Source organism: Colossoma macropomum, unplaced genomic scaffold (assembly GCF_904425465.1).
Source record: "Colossoma macropomum unplaced genomic scaffold, Colossoma_macropomum, whole genome shotgun sequence".
NCBI classification, from domain to species: domain Eukaryota; kingdom Metazoa; phylum Chordata; class Actinopteri; order Characiformes; family Serrasalmidae; genus Colossoma; species Colossoma macropomum.
Genome location: NW_023494793.1, coordinates 12,316,964 through 12,336,955, shown reverse-complemented (window position 1 = coordinate 12,336,955; position 19,992 = coordinate 12,316,964). Strand labels below are relative to the sequence as shown.

Here is a 19,992-nt window from a genome sequence, read left to right as displayed (position 1 = left end):
GCATTCAGTCCACTCATTGATTGAAAGACATTCAGTTGATGAGTCAGTATCATGCGCTGTGTATTTTTTTAACCATCCCAGTTGTTCTGTTTTTCTAAATTCACTGTTGTTTAGATTTGTTACCTATAATTTAGATTTCTTACACAATGAATCTTGAGTAATTCAGGATAACAACATTTTACCCTTGACCTGTTTCTGATTTGGGATTTGCCCAGCGCCATAATCACTAATTAGCTTTTGTTTAAGGATCGACATTGGGAAATGCTCTGACGTGTCTTTTTAACCGTAATGAACTCATCTGTCCGAAAAAAAAGGGGGGAAATGGCAGTTGTTCATGTAACCTCTTGCGTCAGCACATAAAAAAAAAAAACACAATTGACTTCAACTTCTCTCTCTTTCTCTCCCTCTCCCTCCCTCTCTCCTAGACGGGCGTGATTGGTGTTTAGATAATATTGGCTATAGCTATCTGCCATTGCGTTACGTTTGACGGGTGAGTCAGCGTTTGGACTTGAGGAATTTCAGTGGGTGAAGATTTGAACTTTTCCATGATGGTAGAGCCACAGCAATAGTATGGCAGAGGTGAAGAAATGTTTTCCTTCAGCCTCACTAGGTCTAACCATACTGTCGTTAAGCCCACACGTCTGCTAGTGCCGGATGATATATTGGCTATACTAGCACTGATGTCACACAACAATATTGGATTTTATTGATGATTAAGAAAACCTAGTATGTGTGTCATCTGGCGGGTCTTGAATATTGTATTAAAATAACAGTTAACAGTGCAAACTCAGTACAACTAAATAAACAGTAAAGGTCCTTTCTGTCAGTCTGCTTTATGTATAGTTTACAGTGCTGTGTAAGATTCCATGTGGTGCTATTTTAACCCATTAATGTGCATAACTGAAATTTTAAATTGATCTGTGTGTTCTCTGGGCTCGTCTGAGAAACTAATCTGAAGAATATTTTATGTTTTTGGTCAGATGGGACCACAGATTTTTTACAGAATAGAAAATCTAGGTAGATGTTCATTCAAGGTAAAGGCTGTTCACGATTTTATCACTCCAGACCAATCAGAACGAGTTCTGTAGCATTTGAGAATAAAAGCAGTCCAGTCAAAACATGCTGTGTGAGGTGTGTAAGACTTTGTTTTTGCCATAGTGTAGCAGTACCGAGGATGAATGAGTTCACCGTAACAGTGCTGACTTAAGCATAATTTGGTACCATTATACTATGACATATACTATACTAGACCTGGAATGATAAGCAAATTTGAAAAATTGATAAATCGGGACAAAATTTACAATAGGTTTGAAAAACTTGATATTTTCATTATTTAATACTACGAGTGTTTTACACATACATATGTGAATTTGCACAGTTTCCATTTACGCCAGAGGGGGCGACAAACCTGAGTTTTGCGGACACAAGTTAAGCAAAAAAAATAAAGATAATTTGCGAAAAATCAATGTTGTCCCAGCCGTACATATATTTCTAAAATATCGTGATGTTGATCTTTATCAGTATCGCCCAGCTCTAACGTCTGCTGAGCAGTTATTGTCCTGTCCATGCTGTCTTTCATTAAGATGAACAGAATCATGTACTAAAGAGACGAGGACTTAAAAACATGCATGTTTAAGAAATGCATGCACACAGCGTAACGAGAATTGAACTCATTAAATAAGAATTTTTGAAGTCTTTGATTAAGCCGTCAACATAAAGCACACACACTCCCCCCAGCTATATGGCTACACATCATACCTGTCACACAAGGCATGTACGCACACACACAGTAGACCACACACACCCTTGCAGTTGCGCGTCCTCCTCACACCCCTCTCTTTCCGTCTCATTAGCTCACACACCTTTGCTTTGACGCAGCTGCCGGATCTGAGCGGCTGCCATCGCCAGCCGTCCATCATTCTACAGGGACATTATTACTGTCACATCAGTAACAGCCTCTGTTCGTGTGTGTGTGTGTGTGTATACATATATATATATATATATATATATATATATATATATATATGTATATGTATATATATATATATATATATATATATGTATATGTATGTATGTATATGTGTGTGTGTGTGTGTGTGTGTGTGTGTGTGTGTGTGTCGACTCTATAGCCTCTAACAGCAGGGAAAAACAAGTATTTCCCCTCACAGGGTTTCTCTCTTAGTCTGCCTGAACTATAATTAAGAAACGACTTGGCGTGAGAATTGGCATGGACGAATTCTGTAAAGGTGGTCCATAATTCCTGATTGCTGCCTTTTGCTGAAAAAAAGTTGTTTTAGAGAAAAAAATGGCTGATATGTTAGAGCCTGGGGGTTTGCTGCTATTTAATGAAATATTTATAATTATGAATGTACTGAAAAATGCCACACTTTATACATTACTGCGCAGAAGACATTTATGCATTCAATTTCTACTCAAAACGGCCGTTAAGTACGAGTTATTCTTTTTTCAGAAGATATTTTTGAGGAGATTAGCTATAAACCACTTGCATAATGAAGGGGGAGTCAAGTGAAAAACCGATACTGGAGCGTCGGAGTCTCAAGCTCCACTTTTGCTTCAGATCTGAAAAAATCCACACGTGTTTATGTCCATCCTTCCACTGTGAGAAGACTAAACGGGTGGGTCTGAGGGGATGTGTAGCTGCCAAGAAGCCATTACTGAGAAAAGGAAATGGTCTAAAAAGATCAAACAGAGAAGCTGCCGGAGGTCTCAGCAATAGACTGACCACCCCAGAATCCAGACTGCGGCATCACTGAATGTGTTTGGGATTGTGAGAAGCAGCAAATGCAACCAACTTCTAAGACTGAGCTGAACTAGTTGTTGAGGCTTCTTGACTGTTGTCTGTTAATTAGAAGTTTTCTGCTTTTTTTCTGATGCTAAGATTAAGTAACTTTTACTTCATGACTGCAAATCATTTAGACAAGACAACTTTGTTTATATGGCACCTTTCATGCACAGTGGTCATTCAAAGTGCTTTACAAATAAGAAAATACAAAGATATTTCAAACTAAAGTTTAAAAAGATACAGAGGAAAATAAATTTAAAACCTGGTTATATATAATAATTAGAAAGAAATAAACTTTAAATAAAAAATTAAATTAGGATAATAAAATGTTGTTACAGGAAAAAATTAAAATAACACAATAATATATGAGTGAGTCCTCATGCCCACAGCTGCAGTACACCAGTGCTAATGTCTCACAGTATAACACAACCTCCAATGTATTGTTGAGATTATACCGTAGTTATTATTTATCATATTTATTATTAGCTTTTGAGACAAATATGACACACAAATCAATTGAAGAAAAAATATTCTATTAAATAGTCATCAAATATCAAATATCCTATTAAACAGCCAACAGACTAGCTATCAGTGATATCACTGCATTTACTTTCCATCATCATCAACAAAATTAAACTAAACAAATGTTTTGGTGAATTTCCATGGACTTATTGATGATGTAGTACCATATACACTCTTAAAAACAGAGGTACTAAATCGTTCTGAAGAACCTTTTTTAAGTTTAAAAAAGTTCAGAACAGTTTTTTAAATTGGTGTAGAACCTTTTATAATATTTGAAGGTTCCTTACACCTTTTAACAGGTTTCTCACACTCACACATCTCTGTTTCCTTAGGAAACCAAAGTGGGTCTTCTGTGGCATCCCTCTGCGGTACCTTTTTTTGGAGTGCAGTACAGCCACAAAAATGGCTCTAAGATTAAACAGTGAACAGACAGCGCTGGTTCAACAGAAACAGATCCTCTTTTTTTTGTTATATGATAACTTTTTTGTTTATTATGTAGTAGCACACAGTCCGTGTTTTGAAGCAAGATACTCCATGAATTAGAGAACTGCATGAGAATAGAGTTGGTGATAATACTGCAGAATTCCACGGTTATCTGCAATTATAGTGACACAAAAATTTCACAGAGAACGTTGGGATGTAAGCAGCTCACTTTGCCTTTCATGTTGAGTGGAACGTCCAGGCTAACGTGCTAGCGGTCATCCAGTTAGTCAACTGCTAGTTAAATCACAAATTACTGAATCAACCGAACCATCATTCATTTTCTTTCTTAATCTTATAAAAATAAAAAATGTTCTTATTGAAATGTTTGAATATTATATTCAATTCAAAATGGTTAAAATTAAAATTTAATTCTCAGGGTGGGGGACCTGAGTAGCCCAGCTGTCTAAGCACTGGCTCTGTCGTCAGATCACAGGTTTGATCTCCGGCGATGCCACAGCCATCTGTGAAAAGGAGCCAAAAGAGCATAATTAGCTTCCCTCTGGATGGGTAGGACGGCCCCCGTCACCCAGCGCGATGCTATCCAATGTGGGCGTCTTTAATTTGCAGAATTAGCAGTTAGTGTTCCCCTCCAACGACGTTGTGCTGCCCAGTGACATTTTAGCAGCAGTTTGAAAGATTCAGTGATGTCTAACTGGTCTTGGACGAAGCACGTAGTAGCCTTCAGCCTTCCAGCTTGGTAGCATCATGTTATTGGACACCTAGCTAGCAGGTGAAACGGGCTATGATTAAATTGATGAGAAAGACTAAGTAAAATAAAAGAAAATAAAATGTCTGTCGCTGCTTGTAAGAGCAGGTATAGAAGCTGTGGCACTTTGCGGAAGTTTGTGTAGTATAAAGAAAGGAAGGGTTGAGCTGGGGCTGGTTGCAAGATGATGAGATCCAAGAACTCATTACTGAGGTTCATTCTTCATGTTGACCTGTGGCTAGCAGTTATCTGCAGCTGTGGACTGCACATATGCAGTAATGTGGGTGACTTCTGCTGATTGCACATGTGTGTGGATGCATAAGCCATAACATGAGTGCTTATGAGTGCCTGTTGTAATAGCAGACCAGAGGAAGGGTTTTTGTATACGAGAGCCTCATGTGTATGTGTCTGCCTGTTGTACAGACCACAGAAGGCTCATGTGACAGTGGGGACGGTCGCTTTTAATTTTCAGTGTCCGCCTTTGATGGCCTCCATATGGATGCTGTTAGAGCAATATCAGTGACTGGATATTTAGTGAACCTCTGAGCTCCTCTTGAACTTCTGTACCTACTGAATCAGTTTTGAATAACCTATGCCACAAGGCATCGGCCTGATTGATGTATCTGTGCTCCAGAACATTGAGCATTGAACTTACATTGAACATTAAGGTTAAATTTTGTTCAACCAAAGAGAAACTGTAGCACTCACTTTTTAGATTAAAGTATCCAAATTTAGAGTAGGTCTTTATTGTTGTGAGCGTTCTATAAAGCTTAGGACAGTAACTATGAACAGAACGCGTTTGTGGGCGGAGCATGGATTTGAGGTCATTTGACGCATGAGGCAGCCTTAAACAAACTGGGGTGAAACAAACTGGAAGCTGATAGCACCCAAGTGGCTCATTCCCCTCATGCCACATCGCTGTACCCAGAGTTTGTGCAACCAGAAGTCTCAGAGAGGGAAACTTGCAGCGCTCTGAGTTTGTGGGAAAGATGGGGGCTTTGTCCAGTAGGCATTGCAACAGTCAATCAGAGCATCTATCATAGAAGCAGAGGGAGATGTTTGCTAGAATCTCCAAGATTGATGCCGTAACATAAGAGAAGAAAGGCTACACTTTGCGCTGGGTATCAAAATCAGATATTTTATAGTGCTGTGCTCAAATGAAAAAGTTCCGTCTTTCGATTTCAATACCTGAGTCATCTTCTCAGTGTCAGTGAGCCAGTAAGCATGCTTGTTCTCTTGATCCTTCTTTGATGATTGGCTGGGTTGAAAACATATAGGGAAACCGTACTTGCTTTGTATTTTGGGTTGCGTCAACAGAATTTCACAAGAGAGGTCTAAATGTTGACTTCAGACGAAAAATGTGAAAAATAGTAATTTTGAATACATAAAAACAAATTAAAATGTTTTTTTTTAATTGTATAGTATTGTATTCATAAAGAAATTTGATTAGATTTGTTTGAATTTTGTTCAGAGTCAAAGTCAAGGTATCAATATTGAAATAGTTTGAATGATGTGCAGCCCTAGCCTTAAGTAAATTGATAGAAACCTGGCAAGAAGTTAACAGTAAGAAGAAGGAAAAAATGGAGTGCTTAAAAATAGTTACGTGATAAATTTCCAGAGCAGTCGTTTGTTTTATTGACCTTCTTTTTGTAGGTTTTCCGATGTTAGTATTATGGCTTGTTATATCTTGACATAATTTCATTGCTCTATGGTAGCCTAACAGTTTATTCTGTCTTCCCTAGGATTCCATTCAAGATTGGACAACCGAAGAAACAGATTGTTTCAAAAACGGTAAGCTCAGCATTAGTGCTTGGTGTTATTAATATTATTTTATTATTATTTCTTTGTCATTCAAATTTGGGCGTTAAACAAAACGAAAGTTTGGGTCGGTGCTCATAAAGTGTCCTGGTATGAAAAGTCAAATATAATTTTGCTGTTGTCAGAATAAAACCTTGTATCTCCAAAATGGTAACTTTACAGGAGAAGGAAAAAGCTTAGTTTACTTTTAATGTGAGTCAATTTTTTTCCCAAGTAATTTTGGACCGTTTCTTTTGGTCGATACATCATGAAATTTACACACAATGTAAAGGGCAACAGGCATTTTGAAAAAACTGAAAACCGAGGTTTTGTTCTGACAGCAGTGATTTACAGTGTCTTGGTGCAAATGAGAAGCTGTCTCAATTGCTAGAAAAAGGTATTTGACTAGTCTAGCAACACAGACGTGATTTTATCAAATTATGGTAGCCTGTTGGTGATGGTAGAAAAAACTACAGCATGTACTGAAATCAAGACTGTCTCAAGGATGTCGCCTCAACAAATGTTCACACTAATTCTTGGCATAATTAGAATTGATAACACCTGAATTTATCATGTTACAGATGCAGACTTTGTGATGAGGTTTTTTATGATGTGTCTGTTATGAGTTATGGTTTTAAGTCTCTGACACAGTTTTAAAGTCTGAAAGTAAAACCTCTTATGGGGTCAGTGAGTGCACTTCCAGTCCACACTGTGTTTTGGCCTGAGACCATGTTAGCAGCTCACTGTGCATTTACATGAACAAGCCTTTGTTTTCCCTCCACGCATCCCTCGTATATCTCTGGAAGGACAAAAATGGACGGCAGCCCGTCTGCACAGTTCACACTGAGACGCAGCCACCCGTCGAGTTGCTATTCCAGAGCACAGAAACCCAGACTTGGTATTTTTACGTTACTTCTAGCCAGACGCTACAACTCATCAGACTCTGCAGTGGCAGGCAGTCAAGCTCTGGCCACTTCAGTCAGTATAAACGCATGCTTGAAATGCACCTTGGCAGCGACTTCCTTTCCTACGTAAGCCCTGTGGCATTGGCCCAGCGCTGGGTCTGCCCGGAAAATGACCATATCCAGAGCTGGTTACTTTACCTCTGCCTATTTTGGGGGGGGGGACTGACTTTTCTTACTTCTGGGTTCTCAACTGGGTTTTCTCTACTCACACTACTAGAGGATGCACTTGAGTGATGCACTACATCAGCTATTTAGTTAATTATCAGTCCCTTAAGAAGCTGAAGAAGTGGTTAGAGCTAGGGATTTATTTGTCCAGTTCTTTGTTTTTTGCTCCTGACCTCGACTCGAGTCCATTAAAACTGAGTATCTGCTGGTTGTACATAATGTCTGTGTCACTTTTATGGCCTTTTATGTGGAAAATCATGTGCAATAGTGTATATAAAGCTTAATATAGCAAGTGACAATAGCTTTAATCAGATCAGAAAATTTGGTCCTAGTCTGAATACAGTCCAGGAACTTTGCCTGAGCCCTAGTCAAGTTTTGTGTCCAAATTTAACCCGAACCACAAAGTTTTGAATCCAAATTTGACCTGAACCTGAACCACATCAAATTTTGAGTCTGAACTTGACCCAATGTGAACAGTGTCAATTTTTGAGCCTGAAACTGACCTGCACCCAGCAAAATTCTGTCTAAAACTGACCCAAACTGACCCATCACCCAAATTACTGATTAAAACCTGATAGTTCTCATAATAACACTGGTTCAGGTCCTGCACAGCGACAATAATATCTGTTATTAGATCATATATAAATAAGATAAAGCCTCTAAATTCTGCCAACAACACTTGGTAACTCCAGTGTATCAGATTAAAAATATATTAGTGTATGAAAGGGAAGAATGATAAGTAAGTAAGGCAAAAACTAAAGATAAAAGGATAAAGTCTGTTAAAAGTCGGGAAGCAGCCAAATGTGAAGTTTGAAGCCAACATGCACCCCACACATGAATGGGACATTGAGTCAAACCCAATGTGAGAAATCGCTGAATTCACTAAAATACGCCTTGGTCAACTCCAGTACCGGTCTTTCAGATTGGATCTGGACATCTCTGTGTAGAGTCCTGCAAACACCACATTGTGCACCAAAACACCACAGCTGACCCTGGAGCAGAAGATATGTGCAGATACGCTTTCCTCTGTGTTGTGAAATGGTAATGCTGAGTGTTTCTTGAGAGAGAGTGCGTGTAAGTCACACTTAATTGGACCTGAAGAAAATTTCACATCAGCCCTGAAAATAACCATAACTAAAATTTTTGCCACAGTCATTCTTTGGAGCTAGACAGGACCTACAGGCGGACCTCTGTGTGGCCTTGGAGATGGCCTCATGAACGTTTCCCAGTGCCTTCACCGCTTGGGCCTTTCCAAAATCGGCTGCTCAAAAACCCTGACAGACGTCTGCCAAGAGGAGTGCCTCTAATTACTGTTTGTCTGAACATTCCTGCCGTCGTTCCAGAAGGGAAATGCTAGGAAAGATGTCCATCTTAAGAAAAGTCATCGTTGTTATGCAACTAGCGCCATAAGCAACTGACCCTTTTACAGGTCAGAATGTTCAAGTATGGCATCCAGCATGCTGAACTGATAATATACCACACTTTTAATTAACATCAGTGTGATCACTTGGGTATTACACAGTTCTGTTCAGTATGATTAGCAGTGTATTACTGCATCAGCATGGATGGGACCTAGCAAGGTGCTTTTAGGAGGTTAAATGTTAGCAAAGCATGAGAAATGACCTGCAAACTGAAGATATGGGTGGCAAAGGCCTACGACATTAAATACCATTTTCTGGTTATTTATTGAGCATGAATAAGTCACAGCAGGGTGTTACTCAAATCTTAAAGAGGCATTACAGCAATGTTTGGAGCTTTCTTTAGCGCAGCACTGCACCGCTCATCCTCATCAGTTTGACAGAATTTACGATTTTGTGTTGTTTTTTTATCTGTCCGTGTTCCATCACCACAACACAAATTACACAAATACATTACAAAATTATAAGGAATCCTTGCTGCACTGAACAAGCCCTGCCTGCTAGCCAGAGATATTCCGGAGTCGCTTTGAAAAAGTCTGAGACGAGTCTTGGGTCACAGGTGTCTGGGTCTGAGTTGGGTCTCAAGTCTTCAGCACAGAATTGCAGTTTCATTTCGTTTTTAGCTGCAGGCAGTGCATTGGGCAAAAGTTTAAACCTCATTAAAAACCTGTCGGATTCGACATGGCTTGAAATAACGAGAATTTTTTTTTAGTTCAGAATCACAGAACTAAAGCGCTGAACACAGTAAATATGTAAAGGAAAGAAGCAAAACAACTTGGCTGGGTTGCTTAGCATGGACAGCAAGTGTACTAGCTAGCACAACAGCTAATTTAACTAACAGATACAGTTAGTCTTTAGTTTGTATAGCAACAGTGATAGCTAGATAGTGGAATAGCTAATCCAGGTAAAGTTTTAGAAAGTTTTAAGGGAATGTGATCTGCAATTTACCAAAACTTCCGCTAAATTAGCTATCATGCTAGCTAGAATACTGGCTATCCCAAACAATGTTAGCCAGCTGTTTCAAGCTGTTTTACCACTTTACTTTCCACACCATATTTTACTGCATGTAGCGCTTCGTTCTGTCCATCAGACTGAATCTGATGCAAGAACAACATTTCAGTACTGACTGTGTGTTAGTTTTACTAAGTTACTGTCATCCACAAAGTCACACACATGAGGTTGGTAACGAAAGGTTGTATTCATTCAATCCTGGTCATGGAAATATACCACCCTGTAGAGTTCAGATCCAGCCCACCTGGCTCTAATGTTCAGATGCTCCTGAAGGCCTTTATTCCCTCGATCAGATGTGTAAGATTAGGGTTGGAGCAAAACTCTGCTTTAATGAGTTTCGGTTGGCGCTCCTAATTTAATCAGTTTTGTTTGTGTTGAAATAAGAGAATATAAGAGAATAATTATGCCAGCTAGCAAAAGAAATTCAAAAAGCTTACCCAAGAATCCACACTAAAACAGGGGGTTTCCTAGTCTTTTAAACCAGGAAATCTCACTTTAGAGTCTATTGCAGCACTATGTATCCAACAGTTGTAGCCTTGGTTAAATTTTTCATTTTGGCCATAGTTTGTCTTTTAAAAATCATAAGCAAAAACTAGAAGTGATGTGAAAACAGAAAGTAAGGCTATAGAGATCCTACATAACATTTGTTTTATATTACTTTGGAAGCACAGCCGGAGCTACAACACTCATCTCCTTTTATTCAGGCTGAATTTACAGGTAAAATTTCTCTCTGAATTAATCTGAGTCACTGTTTGATTGTGCTAAACTAACAGTGACCTCCGCCATGCTGCCCCGGTGATGCCAAAGCCACGAGTTTAGCTCCATCCGCGTCCATGAGTGGGTGCCTTCCTCTCTCCGTCCGTTCGTGGGGGAAAAACCACTTCCCTCTCTCATCTCCCTCTTCCTCTGTCCGCCTCGCTCCCTCCCTTGGTCTCCTTCCTGTTATATCCCAGCGCACTGGATACCCCTGAGTGGGCAGTTCAGAGGATGGGCACGCAACTCTTGCAGTCTGCATGCTACCACAAGGTACCAGTCGCCCGTCCCGTCCGCCAAAACTGTTTACTTACAGGCTTTGCCCACAGAACCACAGGACAGGAACCCCTGCTGCTGCAGTTCCAGCAAAAACACCACTTCACACAGGCAGTCCAAACACACTCACACTGGCATGGTGGCACGAACAAGCAGAGCCAGGACAGCGCTTAAAATTTCAATGACTGCTCATTTCCAAAGGAAGAGTGGTCATTGTTCTTCTGGTTTGTTTGGATCTTTTGTGCATCTCCAGGAGGTTCTGGACAGATCTTATCCTCCACCTCATGTTCAGGTCAACCCAAATGCCGTGATGCAAGCCCTCCGTGACTTTTGTTTTTGACAGAAAACAGCCCTGCAACTTTTACCGTTGAAGCACAGCCCTATACAGCCTGTTCCTTTTTAATATGGGCCTAAAATACAGTGTGAAAAACTAGAGCGGTTTGCCCACACAACTCTTTAAACAGATTGTTTCTTGCATTCCTCTTGCTCCATTCTCTTATCTCTCTCTCCATGTGTCTGTTCTCTTTCCTCCGCAGGTTGAAAGGGACTTTGAGCGGGAATATGAGAAGCTCCAGAAGTAAGTTGACATGTGGTTCAGTGCCATGCTTTGAGTCTATTTGTTTTTTTATTTTTTTTTTTGGTTCCCCTCAGATTTATTGTGCTTGTATATCATTAGCTCACCTGAAGCCGTGCACTGGAACATTTCACTTGAAAAGATATCCCGCTGCTGCATGTTCTTGTTTTTGTCTTGTCAGGAACAAGCAGAACTATAGAAGGGCAGCCATTTCAAAATAGGCCTCTTATCCAACCCCAAATCTTGTTATATTTGATCAAAGTCACACTGTGTTAGGGTACATGTTCCAAAAACTAGCTCTACTCCATGATACGGAGATCCATCTTCATCTAAAAAGTTGGTGTCTGGGAGTCAAAATACAGGGATAGTTTTTGGTATTGGCAACTAGTCTGGTGAAACACATTAATTGACTTCACAAGATTGCGCTAGCCACAGTCTAAGGGTGTTCCCACCAATGAAATATGGTACCCTGTGCAATTGAATCTCCAAAACAGCAACCTGGTCACCCTGGATATTACAGTAACTGTTTTATATCAGGAAAGTGGGTTTGTCCACGCATGGCTAGTCCAGCTGCTTGTTCCAAAAATGTACTGTTTCTACAGAAAACAGTTCTAATCGGGCTAGATATCAATGAATTATTTAATGCTAAATTATCTTTATACTACGGCTGCCTTTATAACTTTGTCTGTGCCGGAAGGGTGGTTGCAGCAGTAGTTCAACCTTTTAATACTCTAAGACCTTTGTTCCAGTGCTCCAGCCATGTGAATCATTTGGAAAAGGTTGAGAAGTTGAATGAACCTTAAACCCGAGTCAAGAACAGTTAACGCAGACAGCAGAATGCGTTCAAATATTTTTAAAAACAATTATTTACATTTGTTGACCCACCAAAAGAAACCAGTCCACCTCTAAGATTTCACTGAGTTTCCAGTAGGTTGTAGTTGGATAATACTTAACTGTTCAAAGGTTTGAACTCAATGTTTTCAACAATATTAAAAAAAAATTGGTTTAATCTATACAATTATTGTACTATTCTGCTCCTGTGCAGCTTCACAGGACACTAGGAAGCTGTAAATAAAAAGTAAGAAATTTTAAATGTGTCCAGACTGATGAAATAAGCTCTAGATGATTCTAAAATAACTGAGAAAGCTGTTTATGTAGCATTTAATAATAATAATAATAATAATAATACATTAAGAATAAATTAATAAAAAAATAAATAATTTAAAAATAAATAATAATAAAACATCCAAAATTCATCATATAAAAAGTGGAGATCAAATCTAAAGGCAGATAACTTAACAAAAAAAGTAATAAGATTATTTATTTATTTATTTATTTATTTATTTGTTTTTTATTATTTATTATTTTATTTATTTTATTTATTTCTTGAATGTTATATAATAGGGACATATTCATGCAAAGAAAGTAAAAAAAAAAATTGGTGCCAAATATAACATGATATGCTACATTGCCATTTTGTCTCGAAATGGACCTTTAATAAAACATCCATCAGAAAATTTTAAAAAATTGAAAATTTGTAAGGAAATAACACCTGCAGGTAACAATTCTACAGAACTAAAATCAAACATCCCTGAAATCAAAATAAATGAAAATTAGTTTAGCATGTACTGTTCAGTAAGTCAGTATACTTATAGTATATTTATTTTATTGAATTCTTTCCCACAGAATTTTTGAAATATTGAAAGTTATTATTGCACATATTATTGCAAAATAACAAAAACTGTTAACATGGCTGTGAAATGTTAATATGAACAGTGAGCGGTAATGTATGCAGAGTGTCACTGTTTTGTTTTGTAAAGTTATTTTTGTTGCATATTTCGTTGCTGCAGAAGAAGTGCAGGTGTGTGTCTGTTAAAGATTTGTAAAGTGCTGTTTTCTCTTGAAATTCATGAGATTTTCAGGTGGGAAAATTCATTGGAATTTAAAAAATAAGATGTATTGATCTCCTTCTGTGGAAAATACAATTTCTATCATTACCGTAATTACCCACCAAACCTGTGAAACTCTCATGTCTTTCGTCAGATCAGATCACCACACCTCAGTGCTTCAGGTCGTTTCGCGTAGGAGAGTTAACTAGCTGATATGGGGCGATGAGTAAGATACATGGGGAACCCTTATGAGAGGGATTGCACACACACAGACATGCAGGGAGTGGGCGTGGGCATGTAAGAACTTGAACTGAAGTGACTGAAATTGCCACCACTGAGTCTGATGCTTATCTGAATGTCATGGGCTACATTATGCAAGATCACCAGAAAATGAAGGTTTGACTCTCAGACTAAAATTCTAAACTAGATGTCTGCCAAACTAATTTTGCTTTGAATTGTTGTTACTTTGTTCCAAAGTTATATTTTTTATATTTCATTTGCTGTGCATGTAAAGAGATGTGAGATAGGACATAATTATGTCTCATTGTGCTGCTTTTGCTAATACATGAAAACAAAAGCATTTGTTCAGAAACACTGCGGTTTCAGTTTTGCAGAGCAATTATTAGACTAAACTGCCAAATGCTCTGAATCAGTGAAAGCCTGTATCTGTTCCGCACATAAATCAACATTGAGGATAATCCTGAAGTTGCTTGATTTATACCATGATATACTTATTGACTGTTGACTGTTGACTGTTGTGGTTAAAATAACTAATGGATGATGAAAATGCATCTACACCCCACATAGCAAGAAGAAAACATGATAAAACACAAAGATAAATAGATGTGAAGAGAAGTGATGAAAAATAAGAGAAAACTTAGCCCAGAAAAACAAAGAAACCAAAGATAGCACTACTGTATTTATATTATTTAAGCCTTGGTGAATATCTGTTGTTTAATAAAGTTGACAAATGAGAACTGCCATCATATTTGACAATTCACAGTTAACCGACAATCATGATATCTCTGCAAACCTGACCCCTGACAGAATTTTCATATTGGTCAGACCCCAACAACAACAAGACTTTCTAATAACACCCTGTCTAAAATGTACAGTATGTATGTTTAATTAGTAAACAGAAACCTGTGGGACTTTTTCAGGTAATCCTGTTGGAGGTTTTAAGGATCTGTGTAATGCATGTCTGGTACACTGGCCTCACAAGTAATGCAAGCCATCACAAGATAGTGTTCCACTCACAGCATCACTCCAAGCCCAGAATATGAGTATCTAAAGCTAATATGTTAGTCTGTGACCTGTGGTAACACTACATGCCATTCACATGTTGGAATAAGGCCTGCTGTTGGCATGCTAGTGCACAGAATGGAGCAGCTGGCACATTGGGGCTCGATTAGCACCTAGTCTGAGGGGCCTTCTTTCTCATCTGGCTCTCTGTCTCCACATTACACGTCAGTTACAATTTTTACCATTTTCTCCCTCCAGTTCTGTATCCACTTAGTTTTTGTGTGTCTTTGCCTTGGCCTTATCACTTTCCGCTGCTTTTTATCTTCAACCCTTAGCGGTTACACTTAGTTCGTGTTTAAACTTTTAATGGGAACCACATTCATAAGTGGAAGTGGAGATATTTTATAATGATTTGTATTCGATGAAAAGTTGCTGTTGTGCGCACAGTATTGTTTGGCTGAAAGAAAATCTATCCTTTAGATTTTTGTTGTTTTTTGACAGTTGAAACAAACAGAAAAAGAGAAATGTACATTAATTCACTCTGTCACTATGTAATGAAGTTTATTATAGTCATAACATCGAACAAAATCTATCAGAATGTATTTATTACGTTTAGTAATTTATTGACATTTTCATTGTGTGAACACAGAGTTTGCATCAACCTGAACGTGAACTGTTTCCATTGGGAACGACATCCAGTGAGAGCAACAGTGTCTGCATGTTAAAGTGTATATATCATATACAGTCAGATTTATGTAAAGTTCTTCCGCGAACACTGTTCAGCGTAGTCTGCTGAAGACGTCCTCCAGTGCTAACATTACTGATATTACTGGTTTTGCCACATCAGCGCTGTTTTATGTACTTCTGATTCAGTGTACTTCGGTGATAAACTAATTCACAACATTACAGTAGCTGGAAACAGTGGAACTCGCCGTATTTCACCGAGAGGCCTACGGTAGTGAATTCATAACAACAGTGTACGAGCATCGCAGCTTCAGGCTGGAACTACGGACAGTTCAAAAGGTTAAACTAGATAAATGCATTAACAGTGTTTTTTAAAAAATTAGTGGCGTTAGTAAGTAGACATATTGTTAATGCGTTATTGACACTGCTAGTACATTTTAATAGTGTAGTGAAAACAGTAGCTCTAAATTTGTAAAGATTTTAAAAAAATCCACGTCGTCCAAGTCAGTCAGCGTAGGCTCTTTCCCTCTTCCTTGGTTTACCTCATTGATTCTTTCTATCATGCACATAACAAAACAGTAGATCCCCCTCCTTTCTGCACTCTGCCTAATCAGAGCTCTCACACTTGCAGTGATTGGTGCCTCATGGGAGTTTCCCAACCTGTGTCATTTCCCTCCTAATTGATATAATGAACAGCTCCCCCATCACACACACACTCCCACTCACACACACACACATGCTCATACACACATGCTCACACACACCAGGCAGACGTGATAGTGTCATAATTGCAGATGTTAGCACCCTACATGCGTGTGAATGGGTCACTGTAGTGAACAACCCTGTGAAATGCCCCCCTCTGCCTTTCTCTACGTGAGAATATTGTTACTGTCATGCAGAACCTTGAATGAAAACCACTGAACTCTAGAGGGAGTTCCACTGAAAAAAACAGCATTAAATATGTTTTGCAGCTCCTAATGCATTTTAGGACTAACATTTAGGACCATCTAACATGTTTACTGCTTTCGGTGATGCTTTCACTGTTTTACTGCTGATCTTCAACCCTGTTACGTTACTATGAGTCATTGCTCAGTTATTCACTATGTAAAATGAGTACAATTGTATCAGCTGCTCTTGGTACCTGTAATGTGTACAATGTCAGTTTAAAAACATAACCAGTCTTTGCTTGCTCAAAGTCTACAGACATTTGTAGGGTTAAACTGTACCTGTACACTTTGCAAATGAAGCCTGTTGTTGTTTTTCCACCCCTGCACTGTCAATTCATTTTTTTGTTCTTTTCATTTGTCAGATTGGAAGACCAAACAAAGAAGCTGCATAAAGACATGAAGAAGAGCACAGAGGCTGACATAGGTATGTAAAGTGAATGTGGAGGATTTCTTTTCTCCGCTGTCCCACAATTAACTGACACCTGATTTCCAGTTTTCCTTTTACTACAGAAGTGGGTTTTTTTTTTATAGCTGATCTTTCAAAGGAAAAACAGCATTGTGAAATTTTAATCTGACTAGTGAAATTTAAAACTGTAAAAAAAAAAATTGTCAGATATGCCAAGGGCTGATTTTACAGGAAAAAGACAGACAGACAGACAGACAGAAAGGTTCTGTGCAAGTATGTTTTTTATTCATCAAGGTACAAGCAATGTAAATGTTCCCCTTCAATGGTACAACAGTGGTGTCAAGGTCCAGTTGTGTACCTTAAATAAGTTTTTCCAGGTTAAAAGTACATATTTGTACCTTTTCATAACCAAATGTTTTAAAACTGAACAATAAAATAAAACCCTGCAGACGAGACGGGGTGTGTGGAGTCAATACAGCTTAGAAAATATCATTTCAATTGATTATAGTACAATGTCCTGACTAAAGGTACTGAGGTGTGCCCTTGAGGGTAAAACCTTAGTGACAAGAGGGGTACTGCCACAGTGACAGCTTAGTGCTTTTTATCTGAGAGTGTACATAGATAGGTAGATAGTTACTGATATGACTGAACGATCTATTGATCTGAGAAATCTACCTTTTTTTGACCGGTAATCATTTTTAAAAAGGCCCAAATAAAAGTGAACTTGAACAATATGAAACCATACAGCCTTTCACACATTCTAAATACAAGTATTTTGTTGGGAAAAGCACGTTATTTACACCATTAATCTTGGAAATAAGTGCATTTTTGCTTAAAAAAACACCATGTTGGATAGAATAAGTGCAAATAAACAAATAAAGGAAAAGTAACAAGAATTTCTTATTTTCAAAAAAGTAGTTGATGTTGTGTGAGCTAGACTGGCCAAAATTGGTTCCAGATGTCTCCAGGACGCTCCCAGCCATCATATGAATTTGTTAAATTCCTAAACCAGCTCACATTATTTAACAGAATGAAGTATTGATTAGATCAACCAGGTATTGGGCTGCATGAGGAGAGGTTTGGAAATAGTTTAATAAATATTGATGGTTTCATCAAAATCAGTTTAAATACATTTTAAAAATCAAATAATCCTGACTGCTCTGCCTGGTACCATTGTGTCACTACTGGTTTCACAAGATATCCACCCACATGTCATGGATTATGAGAATTGTACCTTCTCAATCGCAGTTAGATGGAATAGGAGCAGTTGAGTCTGCTCAGGGTCATGACCTTGCTTTCTGCATTACTCTTTTGGTGGGAAAAAAAGAATGAAGGAAGCAGGAATGGGAGGGTAGAACGATAAAGACAGAACAGCATAAAGGTTGAGTGAGGGTCAACGTTACTCTCTTTCCTCTCTTCATGCTCTGCAGTAAAGGGAAGCCCATTAAAGAGAGAGTGCTGTCATTTGTGTCCTGATAATTAATAGGGTCCATCTGCTGAACAGGTTCTTCTTCCCCTTCCTCCTCTTTGGGTTTATGTGCACATTCAATGGAGCCACACCAGTTACATTGCTCACAGCAGGGAGCCCTTGTGTTCCGCAGCACTCAAACACATGAGAGCCAAGAAATGTGGCTAGTATTCATACTGAGCTGAATGAACAATTCGAAGCTTGAAAGTACTGTGGAACCCCAATATGAGACTATGACGCTTTAACAGCAGAGCAGACAGACGAGTCTTGTAAGTGTCTATTGTCTTGAGAACGCAAGGCTGTTGAGATACATGCTATTGCATCAAAGCTAGTTGGCAAACTGTATGTAAAAGGATTTGCCATAAGGCAGCTCCACAAGTTGACGCATCTGTCGAAAGGCATGAGCAGGAGCGCTGATAGAGATGATGAATATTCACTAAAGTGCTCTGATTGCGCCGCCGATGCCTCTATAGTGCCAGCGCCAATTATGGTTCATGGACTTCGCTGCCATGGCTGTTTTAACTCAGGCTGCTGATCAGATGCGAATGTCAGCGTCAACCCAAATCAGATTCAGGGGAGGCAGGAAGCCAGATGAAACATCCATCCTCATCAGAGGCCCAGTCTCACCCACCTCCCCGAACGGGGTAAAGACCTAGTTTATTATGCTGTTTTATTATGCTAATGGAGGCAGACTTGGGAAAGATGGAAAAGTTTCTAGTTTTTGGCGCCACGTTCGAGGAGACGGTTTGTTATTTAGTCACTTAAAGCAACACTATGTAGGATTTGGGGATTTCGAGACCTCTCATGGAAATATGTAATTGCATACAATGTGCAGAAGAATGTTTTGTAACGTCGGTCACCCACAAGCGGACGAGTCTGATTTTTGCGAGTGTGTAGAAAGAGTATTCAGAGAGAACAGTTAAAACTTGAAGGACGTTTATTCCGAGGGTGAGAGTTAATGTTCTACTATCGTCATCATATCTTCATCAGTATGATGTTGATTGTGCATTTGAGACCTAAACATTAAGTAGGACCTTCTTGTTTGAACCTGTGCCTATGATGTTAATATGTAAGGATTTGTGGTGTAGTCCGAAAAACTCCATATCTGTCCCGGCACCTCTGACTTTTAAATGATTATTTCAGGCTTTACAGAGTGACCCACAGCAGCCCACCGTATTTTGGTGTGTTCTTTTTTTTCTCCATACTTAGTAATGCTAGTTTTTTCAGTTTTAACAAAAATACTACATAGTGCTGCTTTAATAGTGGGTATATTTAGAGTTTACTTTTGCGTCGTACATCAAGAAACAGAATCTGATGTACACACACGGTCTTAGCAAACAAACTTATCTTTTGCCACACTGTTTTTTAGAAAAGATGTGTTTTTAAAGGGGTTCTAGTTTATCTTCCCAAAAGAATGCTTTGTAATCTTTGGAAGGCTCTGCATGGTTTGCTGTTGATCTAAGACCGTTTTTTTTGTTTGGCCTGATACTCTAACAGTCATCTAAATACAATTACTTAAGTACTATAATTGATCGTGACGGCCTTATTTGGTTCACCTCTCTCTTCTGTCTCTGTTTTTTTTGGTTTGTTTTAACTTTTATGCTTCTTCTGCTTATCTTAATGTTGCAGCCATGTCTAAAGCTGCAGTAAAGATCTCTGGGGACTTGTTGAGTAACCCGTTGTGTGAGCAGGACCAAGCCTTCCTGGAGTCCATGATGGCTCTGGATACAGCCATGAAAAGAATGGATGCATTCAACCAGGAGAAGGTGAGGACAGTTTAACATGCATAAACACTCCCTCATATCATTTCGACATCCTTTTAGCGAAGTTTCCCAAGAACACATGTGTACGTTGCTCAAGCTACCTACTTTACCAGCAGGTTT

General features: G+C 38.8%; 1 protein-coding gene across 2 annotated transcripts in view; it reads left to right on the top strand.

Moving 5' to 3' along the window:
• The window catches only part of bin3 (bridging integrator 3), a 73,252-nt gene that overhangs the window by 10,207 nt on the left and 43,053 nt on the right, over positions 1 to 19,992 (top strand). The window contains exons 2-5 of one of the 2 annotated variants that reach the window (XM_036578521.1): positions 6,257 to 6,305; positions 11,436 to 11,476; positions 16,598 to 16,659; positions 19,739 to 19,875. In XM_036578521.1, coding sequence (XP_036434414.1) covers positions 6,257 to 6,305; positions 11,436 to 11,476; positions 16,598 to 16,659; positions 19,739 to 19,875 — 289 coding nt within the window. The remainder of the gene's footprint in view (positions 1 to 6,256; positions 6,306 to 11,435; positions 11,477 to 16,597; positions 16,660 to 19,738; positions 19,876 to 19,992) is intronic. The other variant, XM_036578522.1, reaches the window with a different exon arrangement.